The 16104-nt window shown below is 67.3% G+C and overlaps 1 protein-coding gene across 5 annotated transcripts; it reads left to right on the top strand.

Annotated features, from left to right (window-relative positions):
• The first annotated feature begins 2096 nt into the window (after nt 1-2096).
• Nucleotides 2097-15385, top strand: DQX1 (DEAQ-box RNA dependent ATPase 1). Of its 5 annotated transcripts, none has more exons than XM_039541813.1 (12): nt 2097-2232; nt 3398-3725; nt 5697-5890; nt 6817-7192; nt 7342-7587; nt 8918-9017; nt 9837-9995; nt 10544-10735; nt 13123-13248; nt 13604-13794; nt 13949-14139; nt 14561-15385. In XM_039541813.1, the coding sequence occupies exons 1-12, from the start codon at nt 2162-2164 to the stop codon at nt 14760-14762; spliced, it is 2376 nt and encodes a 791-aa protein (XP_039397747.1). In that variant the 5' UTR covers nt 2097-2161; the 3' UTR covers nt 14763-15385. The 5 variants fall into 5 exon arrangements, with proteins under 5 accessions (XP_039397747.1, XP_039397750.1, XP_039397749.1 ...); XM_039541816.1 differs by lacking the exon at nt 2097-2232 and adding an exon at nt 2550-2700; XM_039541815.1 differs by lacking the exon at nt 2097-2232 and adding an exon at nt 2870-3065.
• Nucleotides 15386-16104: the final 719 nt, after the last annotated feature.

Here is a 16104-nt window from a genome sequence, read left to right as displayed (position 1 = left end):
GGGGCACAGGCTGGGGAGGGCTGAGCTGGCGGGGCGGGCTCAGGGAGGGCTGAGCTGGCGGTGGGGGCTCGGGAGGCTGAGCTGGCTGGGGCGGGGCACAGGCTTGGGGGCACAGGCTGGGCGGGGGCTCGGGGAGGCTGAGCTGGCTGGGGGCGGGGGCACAGGCTTGGGGGCACAGGCTGGCGGGGGCACAGGCTGGGGCGGGGCTCGGGGAGGGCTGAGCTGGTGGGGTACAGGCTGGGGCTCGGGGAGGGCTGAGCTGGCTGGGGGCACAGGCTGGGGGCTGAGCTGGCTGGGGGCTCGGGGAGGGCTGAGCTGGCGGGGGCACAGGCTGGGGCGGGCTGAGCTGGCTGGGGGCTCGGGGAGGGCTGAGCTGGCGGGGGCACAGGCTGGGGCGGGCTGAGCTGGCTGGGGGCTCGGGGGCTGAGCTGGCGGGAGGCACAGGCTGCCGAGGGGCGGGGGCACAGGCTGGGGTTCGGGGCTGAGCTGGCGGGGGCACAGGCTGGGGGCTCGGGAGGGCTGTGCTGGAGGGGGCACAGGCTGGGGCGGCTCGGGGAGGGCTGAGCTGGCGGGGTACAGGCTGGGGGCCTCGGGAGGGCTGAGCTGGCTGGGGGCTCGGGGAGGCTGAGGTGGCTGGGGGCACAGGCTGGGGGCTCGGGGCTGAGCTGGCGGGGGCACAGGCTGGGGGCGGGCTCTGGGGCTGAGCTGGCGTGGGGGCACAGGCTGGGGCGGGCTCGGGAGGCACAGGCAGGGGCTCGGGGGCGGGGCACTGGCTGGGAGGTTCGGGGGCTGAGCTGGGGGCACAGGCTGGGGCTCGGGAGGGCTGAGCTGGCGGGGCGGGGCACAGGCTGGGAGGGGCTCGGGGCTGAGCTGGCTCGGGGCACAGGCAGGGGGGCTCGGGGCTAGGCAGGGGGGGCTGGGCACAGACGGGCTGGGGGGGGCTCGAGGGGGCACAGGCTGGGGGGCGGCCTCGGGGGAGGGCTGTGCTGGCGGGGGGGGGCACAGGCTGGGGGGGGCTCGGGGGAGGGCTGTGCTGGGGGGGCGGGGCACAGTCTGGGAGGGGCTCGGGGGAGGGCTGTGCTGGCGGGGGGGGCACAGGCGGGGGGGGGTCGGGGGGGGCTGAGCTGGCGGGGGCACAGGCTGGGGGCTCGGGGGCTGAGCTGGCGGGGGGCACAGGCTGGAGGGGTTCGGGGGCTGAGCTGGCGGGGCACAGGCTGGGGGCTGGGGGAGGCTGGGGGCTCAGGGGCTGAGCTGGCGGGGGCACAGGCTGGGGGCGGGCTCGGGGCTGAGCTGGCGTGGGGGCACAGGCTGGGGCGGGCTCGGGGAGGCACAGGCAGGGGCTCAGGGGCAGGGCACTGGCTGGGGAGGTTCGGGGCTGAGCTGGGGGCACAGGCTGGGGGCTCGGGGAGGGCTGAGCTGGCGGGGGCACAGGCTGGGGGCTCAGGGCGGGGCTGAGCTGGCGGGGGGCACAGGCTGGGGGGCACAGTCTGGGAGGGGCTCGTGGGGGCTGAGCTGGCGGGGGGCACAGGCTGGGGGCTCAGCTGGCGGGGGCACAGGCTGGGGGCTCGGGGAGGGCTGTGCTGGAGGGGGCACAGGCTGGGGCTGAGCTGGCGGGGGCACAGGCTGGGGGGCTCAGGGGCTGAGCTGGCGGGGGCACAGGCTGGGGGCTCAGGGGCTGAGCTGGCGGGGGCACAGGCTGGGGCTGGGAGGGCTGTGCTGGAGGGGGGCACAGGCTGGGGCTCAGGGGCTGAGCTGGCGGGGGCACAGGCTGGGGGCTCGGGGCTGAGCTGGCGGGGGCGGGGCACTGGCTGGGGGCGGGCTCGGGGGAGGACTGAGCTGGCGGGGGCGGGGCACTGGCTGGGGCGGGCTCGGGGAGGACTGAGCTGGCGGGGGCGGGGCACTGGCTGGCCTCCCGGCCCCTGACCCGAGCGGCTGCGCCGAGCCAGCCCTGGCCCGCGGGACTCGCAGCTACAACGTGTCCGGCCCCGCCCCTGGCCCCGCCCCTTGGGCAGCCTGGCCCCGCCCCCCGCCGCGCCGCGGGAGCTGCGGTCGGGGCGACAGACGCTCCGGGGGCGGGGCCTGGCGCGGCGGGGCGGGGCTCGGGTGACAGCGGAGCCGGGGGCGGGGCCGAAGCCACTCGGACCCCATCTGATTGGCTGCCATGGTGCGGCACGTGACTCGTGCCTGGCGTCCCGTGACACCCTCCGGGGCGGGGCCTAGAGCCGGGTACAGGTGAGTGGGGGGGCGGCAGGGCTCGGGGTGCGCGGCCGGGCCGGGGGCGGCCGGGGGGCGGGGCGGGGCCGGGGGCGGCCGGGGGGCGGGGCGGGGCCGGGCCGGGGTCGCCGGGGGCGGGCCGGGCCGGGCCGGGGCTGCCGGGGCGGAGGGCCGCTACAACCAGCCGCCCCGGGGCGCGGCTGGGGCGGGGCGGGGCCGGGGGCGGGGCACGGGGCGGTGGCGTTCACGGCTCCGAGGGCGGGGCGGGGCCGGGCGGAGGCCGCATCCCGTCGGGCCGGTGCCCCGGACGCCTGGGTTCCGCGGGGGGGGGTCTGCTGCAGCCGCTCCCTGCGCTTGGCCGCGGGCCGGGTCCCGTCACCCCCCGGTCCCTGCCGCGGGGCGGGGCGGGGCTGTGTCCTGCCCCGGGGGGTGAAAAGGCTCCGGGTTCCTCCTGCCGCCCGGGCGGTGCCGGCTGCGCACGCCCAGGTGAGCGGGGCGGTTCGTGACACGCCCGGCGCTTCCTGCAGACCGGGGGAGTGGCCGCTCTCCCGGCCCCGGACCCTGCTCCTTGGGCCGGTGCGAGTCCCAGCCCCGGGCGGGAGCCTGCTGGGCGGGGGGGCGCGGGGGGGGCCCGCGGGGGGCCCGCTCTCTTCGCTCAGAGAGGAGCTGGGACTAGCAAACCTGCCTTGTAGTGCAAGACTCAGAGAGCTGGATCTGGTCAGCGTAACAGAGGCGGTTCGGGGTGCCTGGATCCCAGGCTGTAGGTCCCTGCCTGGGGAACAGGTGTCTAGTGACGGGCTGCTCAGGCCGGCAGGGGACGGTCAGACATGGGGCAGTGCCTGGCAGTTGAGGTAAGGTGAATTGGGGCTGGCAATTAGGGGCAGGTTGTTAATGGTGAGGGGAATTAACCAGGGGAACCCAAGGGCCGAGGCGGATTCTCCATCCCTGACAGGTTTTCAATCCAGACTGGCTGCTTTGCTAGCAGGTCGGTTCCAGGCGTTCCTGTGCTGCAGCCCCTGGCCCGTGCTCCATGCTGGGCCCTGCTGGCCTCAGGATCTCTGCCTGCCCCCCAGCTGGTGGGTGTGGAGCAGGGCCACTGGGGATTGGGGGTCTCCCCACTCTGTTAACTAGTTCCTCCCCAGGGCCCCGTGGCTTCTCCGACCCCTGCCCTTTTCCCTTGCAGGTCCCGGCTCCGTCTGCCCCGCAGCCTCACCGCCATGGAGGCCAGCGATGGCCTCGCCTCCCCGCTGCGGCCGAATGGCCTTGGCTCCCTGCTGGATGAAGAGGAGGAGGAGGAGGAGGGGGGCGAGGGCTTGGTCCTGGACTGTGAGGGGGACCTGGAGGTGAACCCATACGATGGGCTGCCTTTCTCCTCCCGCTACTATGAGTTGCTGCAGCGGCGGCGAGACCTGCCCGTCTGGGCCACCAAGTACAGCTTCATGGAGCACCTGGAGAGCAGCAGCGGCATCGTCCTGGTGTCTGGGGGGCCCGGGACCGGCAAGAGCACCCAGGTGCGAGGGGGCAGGGGGGGCGTAGCCAGGGCAGGAGGGCCCTGCTGGAAAGAACACCTGCCGTACAATGCCCTTGCATGTGGCGGGCTCAGGGCTTGGGGAGCAGCCGGTGCTGCAGGGAGAGGGCAGGGGGCACAGCACCCTCGACTGAGCTCCCCTCTCCCTGCAGCACCGGCCCCCTCAGTCAGCACAGTGCTAGGTGGCCTGTGCTGCAGGGAGAGGGCGGGGGGCACAGCACCCCCGACTGAGCTCCCCTCTCCCTGCAGCACAGGCCCCCTCAGTCAGCACAGTGCTAGGGGGCCTGTGCTGCAGGGAGTGGGGAGCCCGGTCGGGGGCGCTGTGCTGCTGGCTTGCCGGTGAGACTCCTGGGCTCCTTTGAGTACCTGCCCCTGGTGTCCGGAGGGACTCGTGGGGACAGGAGCACAGAGCTAAATGGCTTGGCAGCTGCTGCTGGCGGTGGCTGCGTCCCGCAGTCTAGGGTGCTGTGGCTACGGGTGCTGCAGGAGGGCACCTGTTTAACCTCTGAGGCAGGGTCCATTGTACGCCTGACCGGCTCCTGTCTGTTTGCGCAGCCCCCTCGGGGCAGCCCGTGGGGAGGTCAGGGTTACGGGGGGCCGGGCTCTCCCTGGCGGCCGCCCTGGGAATTGGCGTTCAGTTGTGCCCGGCACTGGCTGGGAGTCAGCTGGGTCTGCACTCTGAGCTGCAGGGCAAGGCGTGCCCTCTGGAGTGAGCCGCTGGCGGGTGGCCAGGGACTCCCGAGGGGGTGCGGGAGCCCAGCAGAGTGGTACCGAGGGCCCCAGACACCCTGACTTGGGCTGCGATACTGGTGCACCGAGCAGCCCAGTCGGGACCCAGTTCTCTGGCTGCTGTCCTGGCATTAAAGACACACAGCCCCTGCCCCAGAGAGCTCTCACACGGAGCAGGACAGACAGACTGACGGGGGCTGGCTTGTCTGCGGAGTCCCAGGCTGCCAGTACCTGACAACCAGCAGCCTCGGTGCCAACCCTCCAAGCTGCAGCGCCTGCAGACAGCTGGGCTCCTTGGCCCTCTGCCCCGGTGCGTGTCTCTTCCGCCCCAGCCGCCTTGGCAGGGAAGCTAGAGACGCTCCTCAGGACTTTGACCTGGGGCAGGGTTTGTTTTCAAGCAGCGTGTGTCTGGAGCTCTGCTCCGCTGTAGGCCCCAGCCAGGCCGTGGGCCTGGAGACGGAGGCGGGAGCCTCCCAGGATTCTCCCAGGCCACAGTTAATTGCCAGCGACCTCTCCTGGTGCATGCCCAGGGGATGCCCAGGCTTCCCAGCAGCGGAAGCTGGAGCCTGGCTGGTGTGGAGTGTGGGCGGGGGTGGCTCTGTAAGGGAGCAGATCTCTGCCTGGGGCCAGCTGCAGCCCCCAGGAGCAGAGCTGTGCCTGCAGGCGGGTTGGGGCGAAGGGGCACACGAGAGGTGTTTGGAGGGGCCTGGGCGCTTGCCTTATCTCTGTGATTGGTATCGGCCCCGTGGGGCGGGGCAGGGGCACTGCAGCAACTGTCCCTCGAGGTCCACCGGGCTGCCCTCCTCTCTACCCGAGATCTCTGCCCCGGAGCTCCATGGGATGCTGCAGGTTCTCAAGCAGCTTCCCCACAATCTCGGAAGACATTGCTCCTTGGCTGAGGGGCCCACGGCTGCCGTGGGGGTGGCAGGGTGGAGGGGACTAGCCCCTGGCTGAGCTGCCAGGAAGGAACTCCTCAGGGATGGCATAGCTGGGTGCCAGCTGCCTGCTGCCAACCTCTGTGCCCAGGAGCACCTGTGGAACCTGGGATTGTTGACGGTGTCTGGGTGAGGCAGTGGCCCCCTGCCAGCCGGACTGATGGGTTCTGCCCCTGGCAGGCCGTGTGGGCACCCGCAGCATGTGGCACAGGCGTGTCACGTGGGTGGCTCTGGGCTGTTGTGCCCACGTGGGGTGACCTGTGCCCCTTGCCCCACTCTCCTCCTTGCAGATCCCCCAGTGGTGTGCAGAGTACGCCCTCTCCCAGCAGTTCACACGTGGCCTGGTGGCCTGTAGCCAGCCCCACGGCCTGGCCGCCCTCAGCCTCTCGCTGCGCGTGGCTGATGAGATGGACCTGAACCTGGGCCACGAGGTTGGCTACTGCGTCCCCCACGAGGACTGCTGCACCCCGGAGACCCTGCTCAGGTGAGGCTGGGAGCTGCACGCACTGAGACCTGCCTGTGGGACTGGGTGCCCCTCCCGCCCCGATCCAGCCGCGTGGTGCCCTGACCCGCCCCCGCTGGGCTTGTCGGGCGGGGGCTCAGCCCGGAGCCAGGGCATCCGAGGGCGGCGCTGCAGTCCAGGCTCGGCAGCCAGGCCACTCCACCAGCCGCCGTCCTGGGGAGAGGCGGAGGCCAGCTCTGTCCCAGGCTCCCCCCTGCTCTGTGCTGGGACGAGGCCGACCAGAACTGAGCCTCTAGCGGCTGGGGGGCAGGGCCGGGCCTGGGCCAGGCTGTGTGTGTCCGGGCTGGGGGCACCTCGCGCGCAGGGCGGGGCCCAGCCGGGCTCCGGGATTGGAGGGGTGAGCAGGAGGCCGCACTGCAAGGGTCAGGCTGTGGGCATCAGGTGGGGGCTCTGGCAGTGAAGGGGTTAAGGGGGACTCTCTTGGGTTGGGCCTGACACCTCTCAGCTCAGGGGACAAGGGCACGGTTCCCTCCTGAGAGTGGGGGAGGGGGGCTCCCAAATCCCCTCCCAACCCTGCCGGTGCCCCTCAATCCCAACCTGCAGCCCCCCCGGGCTCCCCTCCCAACCCTGCTGGTGCCCCTCAATCCTGACCTGCAGCCCTCCCGGGCTCCCCTCCCAATCCTGCCAGTGCCCCTCAATCCCAACCTGCAGCCCCCCCGGGCTCCCCTCCCAACCCTGCCGGTGCCCCTCAATCCCGACCTGCAGCCCCCCCGGGCGCCTGCCCACCCAACCCTGCCGGTGCCCCTCAATCCCGACCTGCAGCCCCCCCGGGCCTCCCCTCCCAACCCTGCCGGTGCCCCTCAGTCCCGACCTGCAGCACCTGCCATCCCAGCTCTGGGCTCCCCCTTCCTCAGGCCGCCTCTGACCCTGGTGCTTGGTGCTGGCAGATTCTGCTCGGATGAGATGCTGCTGCGGGAGATGATGTCGGACCCTCTGCTGCGCCAGTACGGGGTCATTGTGCTGGACGAGGTGCAGGAGCGCACGGTGCCCACAGACGTGCTGCTCGGGCTGCTGAAGGACGTGCTGCGCCAGCGCCCCGAGCTCAAGGTGGTGGTGGTGACGGTGCCGGCTCTGGAGGAGCGGCTGCGGGCCTTCTGCGGGGACCCTCCTGTGGTGCGGGTACCAGGACCCAGCCCGCCCGGCCAGCTGGTGTACAGGGATCCACCGGCTCGGGGCCACGTCTCGGCCGCATGCCAGGCGGTTTTGGACATTCACCGGCACCAGGAACCCGGCGATGTGCTGCTCTTCCTGGCCAGTGAGCAGGTGGAGACTGGGGGGCTGCTGGGACCACTCTCTGGCCGGGTGCTTGCGGGAGAAGGGGGGGGTGCTGGGACTTGCTTTGGGGGGTGGTCCCCAGCCGTGCAGCAAAGGGGGTGTCCTGTCACTAACGGCGCCTGCTCCCCTCCCTGCAGGAGATCAGCGAGTGCTGCGAGGCCATCCGCACCGAGGCTGTGGCCCTGAACCCGGGGCTGGGGCCGCTGCTGGCCCTACCCCTGCACCCGGGGGTGGGGCGGGCAGCCCAGAAGGTCTATGAGGTGCCGGAGCAGGGCAGCAGGCCCCAGGGCCGGCGCGTGATTGTCACCCACTGGCTCGCGGATTCGTCCTTCTCCCTGGGGACTGTGCGCTACGTGATCGACACGGGGCTGGAGCTGCGCAGTGTGAGTACGGCGCGGGGAGCCTGGCTCAGCCTGGCCCGGGGGCTCTGCCCAACTCCTTGGGCAGCACTGACTCTCCTGCCAATTTCCACATGAAAATAAGTGGGGCCCTGCCAAATTCAGGGTCCATTTTGGTCAATTTCACAGTCACAGGATTTTTAAAATAGTAAATTTCATGATTTCGGCTATTTAAATCGTGGTGTAATAGTAGGGATCCTGATCCATAAAGGGTGGGGGGGGAAGGGTCGCAAGGTTATTGTAACAGGTTTCAGAGTAGCAGCCGTGTTAGTCGGTATCAGCAAAAACAACGAGGAGTCTCGTGGCACCTCAGAGACTAACACATTTATTTGAGCATCAGCTTTCGTGGGCTAGAACCCACTTCGTCAGCTGCGTGGAGTGAAAAATACAGGAAGCAGAATATATATTACAGCACATGAAAAGATCAGCGTTGCCTTACCAAGTGGGGGGTCAGTGCTAACGAGCCAGTTCAATTAAGGCGGAAGTGGCCTATTCTCAACAGTTGACAAGAAGGGTGAATATCAAGAGAGGCAAAATGTGTTAGTCTCTAAGGTTATTGGAGTGGAGTGCGCAGTACTTGCTACCCTCACTTCTGCGTGGAAGGGAAGGCGCAGGGCCTATCTGTAGGGCCTACGAAATTCTCGGCCATGAAAAATGTGTCATGGACAGTGAAATCTGGTCTTTTGTGCTTTAACCCTACACTGTACAGATTTCACAGCGGGAGAGCAGCGTTTCTCAAAATGGGGGAAAAGGGAGTAGCCGGGCCGGGGGGTGTCACAAGGTTATTTTGGGGGAGGGGGGAGGTTTCCCGGGGAGGAAAGGCCCCGTATCCCGGTCCCCTGCCCCGCGGCCGGCTTGGAGCCGCCGTTCCCCGGGGAGGAAAGGCCCCATATCCCGGTCCCCCGCCCCGTGGAAAGGCCCCGTGTCCCATTCCCCTGAGCCAGCCAGTCCCCCCTGGGGTGGGTCGGATAGGGTTCCCAACCCTCCAGGTTTGGCCTGGAGTCTCCCGGAATCGGCACAGTTGAAAGGCGCCCAGGAGATTTGGGGTTGGTAACCCTGGGGTCGGAGCCAGGGCCCCTAGAGTCCCACTTGCTCCTGCCCTGACCCGCCTGGGGCCTGGTTGCGGTCCCAGGAATCTCCCTGGGGTGCTGGCCCGACGTGGACCCCTGCTGGTGAGATGTGGTACTGCGGCTGCGCAGCCCAGAGGCCGGCTCGGGGCGGGGGCTGATTTCTGCGTCTAGCGGCAAGTGGGGAGCAGAGCCCGGGGCTGGCCAGGGAGCAGCCGGCCGGCCTCTCACAGCCCTTGTCCCCCCAGGTTTACAATCCCCGGATCCGTGCAGAGTCCCAGGTGCTGCGGCCCATCAGCAAGAGCCAGGCGGAGTCACGGAGGCAGCGGGCCGCAGGCAGCCCCCCAGGTGAGCTGCAGGCAACCCCCCCCCCCCGGTGAGGGCCCAGGCCGCAGGCAAACACCCCCCCCCCGGTGAGGGCCCAGGCCGCAGGCAACACCCCCGGTGAGGGCCCAGGCCGCAGGCAACCCCGGTGAGGGCCCAGGCCGCAGGCAAAACCCCCCCCCCCCGGTGAGGGCCCAGGCCGTAGGCAAACACCCCATTCCCCAGGTGAGGGCCCAGGCCGTAGGCAGCCCCCCAGGTGAGCCGCAGGCAGCCCCCAGGTGAGGGCCCAGGCCGTAGGCAACCCCAGGTGAGGCCCAGGCCGTAGGCAAACCCCAGGTGAGCCGCAGGCAGCCCCCGGTGAGGCCCAGGCCGTAGGCAGCCCCCTTCCCCAGGTGAGGGCCCAGGCCGCAGGCAGCCCCCTCCCCAGGTGAGGCCCAGGCCGCAGGCAGCCCCTCCCCAGGTGAGGGCCCAGGCCGCAGGCAGCCCCCTCCCCAGGTGAGGGCCCAGGCCGCAGGCAACCCCAAGGTGAGGGCACAGGCAGCCCCCAGGTGAGGGCCCAGGCAGCCTCCCAGGTGAGGGCCCAGGCCGCAGGCAGCCTCCCCAGGTGAGGCCCAGGCCCCAGGCGGCAGCTCCTCCCCCCCCCCCAGATGAGGGCCCAGGCCGCGGGCAGCATGTGTCATGGACGCGCTGGGGCTGGCAATGCCAGGCTGGGGACCAGCCTGGGCGTCTAGTGGGGCGAGCTCGCTGGCCGGCTGGGCTGCAGCTCTGCCCCCACAGTGCCTCTTCCCCAATGGCAGCCCCACCTCCAGTGCCGCCCATGGCAGCTCCCCTGTCGCCTGGCAGGCACCTGCGTGCGCCTCTACTCCGAAGCCGCCTACGAGCAGCTCCTGCCGGCCGCCCCCGCCCCCCACGTGAGCGAGGCCAACCTGAGCCGGCTGGTGCTGCTGCTCAAGAGACTCGACATCGCTGACATGGGCCAGTGCGACTTCCTTGACCGGCCAGGTACGGCCAGGGGCTGCGGGTCGGGAGTGAGGGGCGTCTGCAGGACTGGGGACGGGAGGAAAACGGGGCTGCTCTCGCTGACCCGCTAACAATCCGGGGGGGGGGGTAAATGGCCTGTTAACGAGATTCCCAGCTGGCCCCACACCGGGAGCAGCTGCTGTCCCAGCAAGGGAGGAGACTGAGCTCAGGGGGGCTGGACATGGGCAGGGAACTGCAATGGGAGACTTGGCCTGGGCACCCCCAGCTCGGCCGCGGGCAGGAGCAGTTGGGCTGGGGGATCGGGCAGCAGGAGAGAGCCATGCACGGGGGGAGGGCCAGAGCATCCGGGGGAACCCCACCCTCCTGCCACCCCTCTGTCCCAGAAGGATGGTCCCATCCTGGAGGGGAGGAGCTGGAAGGCCTGGCGTGGGGGTGGGTGACTGCCGGTGCTGCCGAGGGGATGAGCCCTGCAGGAAGGGAGTTTGGTACATGGGTGGGGGGGTCTGGAATTGGGGCTGCGGCATTGGCACCTCCCCTGCTGCCTGGCTGACTCCCTGCCCCCCAACCAGCCCCCGAGTCGCTGATGCAGGCCCTGGAGGACCTGGATTACCTGGCCGCGCTGGATGACGATGGGAACCTCTCGGAAGTGGGGATCATCATGTCGGAGTTCCCCCTGGACCCCCAGCTGGCCAAGGCACTCATTGCCTCGTGCGAGTTCGACTGCGTCCACGAGATGCTCACCATGGCTGCCATGCTGACGGGTAGGGGGCCAGGCGCGGGCTGTGACGGAGCGATTCTGGCGGGACCCAACTGAGAGTGCCAAATCAGGACCAATTGCTTAAACAGGGCAGTTACAGCCCTAGGCTGGGGTTTTTCCACCTCTAAGGCAAACCAAACCAGCCAGACAAAAAGGACTTTGGTCTCACCCCACTGGCTAACCACAAGTCACACAAGCAATTTCCTTAGACACTCCAGTCTCCCAGCATCACCACCAGTGCACTCGTCCTGGGGATAAATGGTTATGAAAACCAACACCCCAATAAAAGAAAAAGGTTCCCTCGACCCCAAAGGACCAAGCCCCAGACCCAGGTCAATATACACATCAGATCTTACCCACAAATCACGCTGTTGCCAATCCTTTAGAATCTAAAATCTAAAGGTTTATTTACAAAGGGAAAAAGGTAGAGATGAGAGGTAGAATTGGTTAAATGCAATCAATTACATACAGTAATGGCAAAGTTCTTAGTTCAGGCTTGCAGCAGTGATGGAGTAAACTGCAGGTTTTAGATTAAGTCTCTGGAATACATCCCCCACCGGGATGGGTCGTTCAGTCCCCTGTGTAAAGCTTCAGTTTGTAGCAAAGTCCCTCCAGAGGTCAGAAGCAGGATTGAAGACCAGATGGAGATGAGGCATTAGGCTTATATAGACTTTTCCAGGTGTAAGAATCCCTTTGTCTTCACTGTGGAATTTTACAGCAAAAATATGGAGTCTGGAGTCACATGGGCCAGTCCCTGCATACTTTGCTGAGTCACAAGGCGTGTCTGCCTTCTCTCCATGGGTCCATTGTGTCCTTAATGGTCCTTAATGGGCCATCAAATAGGCTAGGCAGAGCTAACACCAGCTTGTCTGGGAGGCTTCCCCCAGAAGCACAGCACAAACTTGAAATACTGACAGCATGGAGCCAACATTCATAACTTCAACTAAAAATGATACAGACATACAGACAGCATAATTATAACCAGCAACCCGGAACCTGGTCTTAGACACCTTATATGACCCCCTTTACTTAGGATTTGGTGCCACTACAGGACCTTGGTTGCAACCCATGTTCTATATGGTCCCCATTTATATCAATAACGTCACACGGGCACCGTGGCCCCTGCGAGAGGGAGCAGCACCAGGGCTCCGGAGGGCCTGTGTGACGGAGCAATTCTGGCGGGACCCAACTGAGAGTGCCAAATCAGGACCAATTGCTCAAACAGGGCAGTCACAGCCCTAGGCTGGGGTTTTTCCACCTCTAAGGCAAACCAAACCAGCCAGACAAAAGGACTTTGGTTTCACCCCACTGGCTAACCACAAGTCACACAAGCAATTTCCTTAGACACTCCAGTCTCCCAGTATCACCACCAGTGCACTCGTCCTGGGGATGAATGGTTATGAAAACCAACACCCCAATAAAAGAAAAAGGTTCCCTCGATCCCAAAGGACCAAGCCCCAGACCCAGGTCAATATACACATCAGATCTTACCCACAAATCACGCTGTTGCCAATCCTTTAGAATCTAAAATCTAAAGGTTTATTTACAAAGGGAAAAAGGTAGAGAAGAGAGGTAGAGTTGGTTAAATGGAATCAATTACATACAGTAATGGCAAAGTTCTTAGTTCAGGCTTGCAGCAGCGCTGGAGTAAACTGCAGGTTCAATTTAAGTCTCTGGAACATCCCCCGCTGGGGTGGGTCCTCAGTCCCTGGTGTAGAGCTTCAGTTTGTAGCAAAGTCCCTCCAGAGGTCAGAAGCAGGATTGAAGACGAAATGGAGATGAGGCATTAGCCTTATATAGACTTTTCCAGGTGTAAGAATCCCTTTGTCCTCACTGTGGAAACTTACAGCAAAAATAATATGGAGTCTGGAGTCACAGGGGCCAGTCCCTGCACTTTGCTGAGTCACAAGGCGTGTCTGCCTTCTCTCCATGGGTCAATTGTGTAGCCGATGGCCCTTTAATGGGCCATCAAGCCAGCTATGCCGGGCTAACATCAGCTTTGTCTGGGACACTTCCCAGAGGCAGAGCATAATACAGAATACAGACAGTACAGAGCCAATACTTATAATTTCAACTACAAAATGATACACAGACATACAGACAGCATAATCATAACCAGCAACCCAGAACCTGGTCTTAGACACCTTAGATGACCCCCTTTACTTAGGATTTGGTGCCACTACAGGACCTTGGTTGCAACCCATGTTCTATATGGTCCCCATTTATATCAATAATATCACAGCCTGGTCTGCGGGGAGCCGGGCTGCAGGCCTCAAGGCCTTCTGGGGATCCAGGGCGTGGGTGGGTCCCTGCCGCCTGCAGACTGTGGGGGCAGCCGCAGGGAGAGCCCTGCCGGGCCCTCGAGTAACTTTCCTGCCTGCTTCTCCCCAGCCTCGCCCTGCTTCGTGAGCCCGGTGGCGCGCTCCGAGGAGGCTGCGGCCGTGCGCCGGCGGGCCCTGCTGCACCCCGATGGGGACCACTTCACCCTCATCAATGTCTTCAATGCCTTCCAGCAGCGTGAGTGCCGCTCTGCATGCAGGTGGGGGGGATCGCCTCAGCATCTGCCGCTGCCTGCGGCCTGGCATCACCCACCACTTGCGCTGGCTGGCCCCGCTGTGGGCACGGGCCCTGCCCTGGCAGGGCGACAAGGTGCTCGGGGGGCAGGTGGCCGTTCCAGAGGCTACGGGCACTCGATAGGTCTGGTGTCCCCTGTCCCGAGCCGCGAGGGGTGCAGGGCGTCCCAGCGGGGGCAGGGCCGGGGCCGGGTGTGGCAGACGAGGCGACGGAGGTGGCATGGCCCCGGGGAGAGGACGGGGGCAAGAGCCTGATGCAGGGAGGGGCTGGGCCCCCAGCTGACGCCCCTCTCCTGCAGACGAGCTGGAGGAGGGCTGGTGCCGGCAGCACGGGGTGAGCGGCGCGGGGCTGCGGCTGGCGGGCGTCGTGCGGGCCGAGCTGCTGGAGGTGATGCAGCGAATCGAGCTGCCCGTCTCCCCCCCCGCCTTCGGCACGGACGACAACGTGCTCAACCTGAAGCGGGCGCTCATCTCTGGCTACTTCCTCAAGGTGGGGGAGCCCCGGAGCGAGGGGCCTTGTGGCGCAAGGGGAGGGGGCTGGCCCGGGTCCCTGGGGGGCCCCGTGTGTGTGCGGGGGGGGGCCCTGCCCAGGCCGCAATAGGCCCCACTTTGTCCGTCCCCACTGACCCCTCTGCTCCCCGCAGGTGGCCCGGGACATCGATGGCTCCGGGAACTACCTGATGCTGACACACAAACACGTGGCCCACCTGCCCCCCCACTGCTGCTACGTGGTCCGGAGGCCGCTGCCCCGGCCACCCCCCTGGGTCCTGTACCACGAGTTCACCATCTCGCAGGACAACTGTCTCAGCGTGGTCTCCGAGATCCAGCCCCAGATGTAAGGGAGGGGACCCCCGGGGAGGAGAGGGGAGCGGGGACCCAGCGGGCAATGCCTGGGGAGGGGGCGGGGCTGGGAGCGGGAGCGGGACCCCGGGGAGAGGGGGGACCCCTGGGGGGGAGAGGGGAGCGGAGGCTGCTGGGGGAGAGGGGAGTGGGGACCCTGGGGGGGAGAGGGGGGCGGGGGCTGCTGGGGTGGAGGGGACCCCCAGCGGGGCAATGCCTGGGGAGGGGGGCGGGGGGGAGCCCCCAGCCTCCCCTGTGGCTGGCTGCAGGGCAGGCCCTGGAGATGCTGGCAGGGTAACGCCTGGCCTGGGGCAGGGCCTGGCGCCTTCTCTGGGCCCCTCCAGCCTGGCCCCTGGGTGCTGCCCGGGCCCTGGGGCGAGAGCCGGGCCCAGCACTGATCTGCTCTCTCCCCGCAGGCTGGTCGAGCTGGCTCCCCAGTACTACCTGTGTAACCTGCCGCCCAGCGAGAGCCGCGACCTGCTCATGGAGCTCAGGGAGAAGGTGCTGGGTGCTGCGGAGCCCCTGGGCCGGCTGGAGCCAGCGCCGGATGGGGCAGGGGCAGGGGCAGGGGCTGGGGAGGGGGAGGACGAGGACAAGGACGTCTGCGCACTCCAGTGAATGGGAGCGGGGAGCTGCCCGGGCTCCCCTCTTGTGACAATGGGGGATACAGGGAGCCCCAGGAGGGGGCGCGGGGCCCTTCCCCTCGCCCGTGCTGCTGTCCCTGTGGGGTGCTGTGCCGTGCGCTCCAGCCCGCTCCGGCGGGGCTCCCGGACCTCCCAGCTCCCGGTGGTGCCTCTCCTCTGAGCCGCCTCACCCAGGCGCCACCGGCTGCTCTCGGGCCCCCTTCTGCCTGCTGCTGTGTTAGCAGGGGCCTGCTGTGCCGTGGGGCACAGGCTCCTGCTGCTGTGTTACCAGGGGCCTGCTGTGCCCTGGGGCACAGGCTCCTGCTGCTGTGTTACCAGGGGCCTGCTGTGCCGTGGGGCACAGGCTCTCTTCCTGCCCCACACGTGGGCCGGGGAGCAGGGGGAGCCAGCCCATGGCCTGACTGTATAAAGCTTTTCTGTGTCCTCTGTTCCCAGCCTGGTGTGAGTTGCTGCGAGCCAGGGGGTGTTCAGCAGGGTGCTGTGGGGCCCAGCTGGCCACCTCTGCAGGCCCTGAGCCTCGGCCCCAGGGTGCTGGGGGTGCAGCCTGGGGCCCCACTCCCCCAGGTGCTGTGGGTGCTCAGCTCTCGTGTTGCTGTACCTGCTCCTCAGAGCTGGGAGTGTGGGGCCCAGCTCCCCTCCCCACCCCACCCTGGAACCACTCAGCCTGCCCTGTAATGTAAATACCCCTCCCCCCCCCCACACCCACTGAGCCTGTTGCTGTCCCTTGGCCTGCTCCAGCCCCCTTCCTATCTCTCTTCATGGCCAGAGAATTACACGGCTCCTGACAGAATCCCGGCCTCCGCTCCCCTGACCTTAGTCTCTGTGTGTGTGTGTGTGTGGGGCGGGGGGTCCTGCAGCAGCTCCCTTCACTGGACCGGTGGAGACGCGTGCGAGCGGAGACAGCCGTGTGCCCTTCGTCAGCCTCAGCCCCGGGGCTCCCTGCCAGGGCCGGCTTTAGGGACTGCGGGGCCCCATTCCAATACCCGGCGGCACTTCACTCGCTCCAGACCCCCTGCCGCCGAAATGTCGCCGAAGCCCTGGCCCGCCGCCGGGTATGTAACAAAGGGGCCTTAGGCCCGGGGCCCGATTCGGGGGAATCGGCCTCACGCCGGCCCTGCTGAGCCGGGCGAGGGGAGCAGATACCCACCCTCCAGCCGGGCGCTCGTCCTGCAGCGTGACACTGCCAGAGCTTCAGCCTCGGCTCCCTAACCCCTGGGGCGCCAGTCCAACGGGGAGCCTGGAGCCTCTGCCTCCCCTGCGGGGGGGGACAGTGTGTGAATTGCCCCCGTGTCACCGGGGGTGCTGGCCCCCAGCAA

The sequence above is a fragment of the Mauremys reevesii genome, linkage group 5 (genome assembly GCF_016161935.1).
Source record: "Mauremys reevesii isolate NIE-2019 linkage group 5, ASM1616193v1, whole genome shotgun sequence".
NCBI classification, from domain to species: domain Eukaryota; kingdom Metazoa; phylum Chordata; order Testudines; family Geoemydidae; genus Mauremys; species Mauremys reevesii.
The sequence above is the reverse complement of the archived record's forward strand: the minus strand, read 5'-3'. Positions and strand labels throughout refer to the sequence as shown.

Bases quoted from the DNA above. Each gene is read 5' to 3' on its own strand.
- DQX1 (XM_039541812.1), top strand. From the start codon at position 3,106: ATGGTGAGGGGAATTAACCAGGGGAACCCAAGGGCCGAGGCGGATTCT. The intron at 3,726-5,696 runs GTGCGAGGGGGC...TCCTCCTTGCAG, and splicing joins GGACCGGCAAGAGCACCCAG to ATCCCCCAGTGGTGTGCAGA. The intron at 7,588-8,917 runs GTGAGTACGGCG...TTGTCCCCCCAG, and splicing joins CGGGGCTGGAGCTGCGCAGT to GTTTACAATCCCCGGATCCG.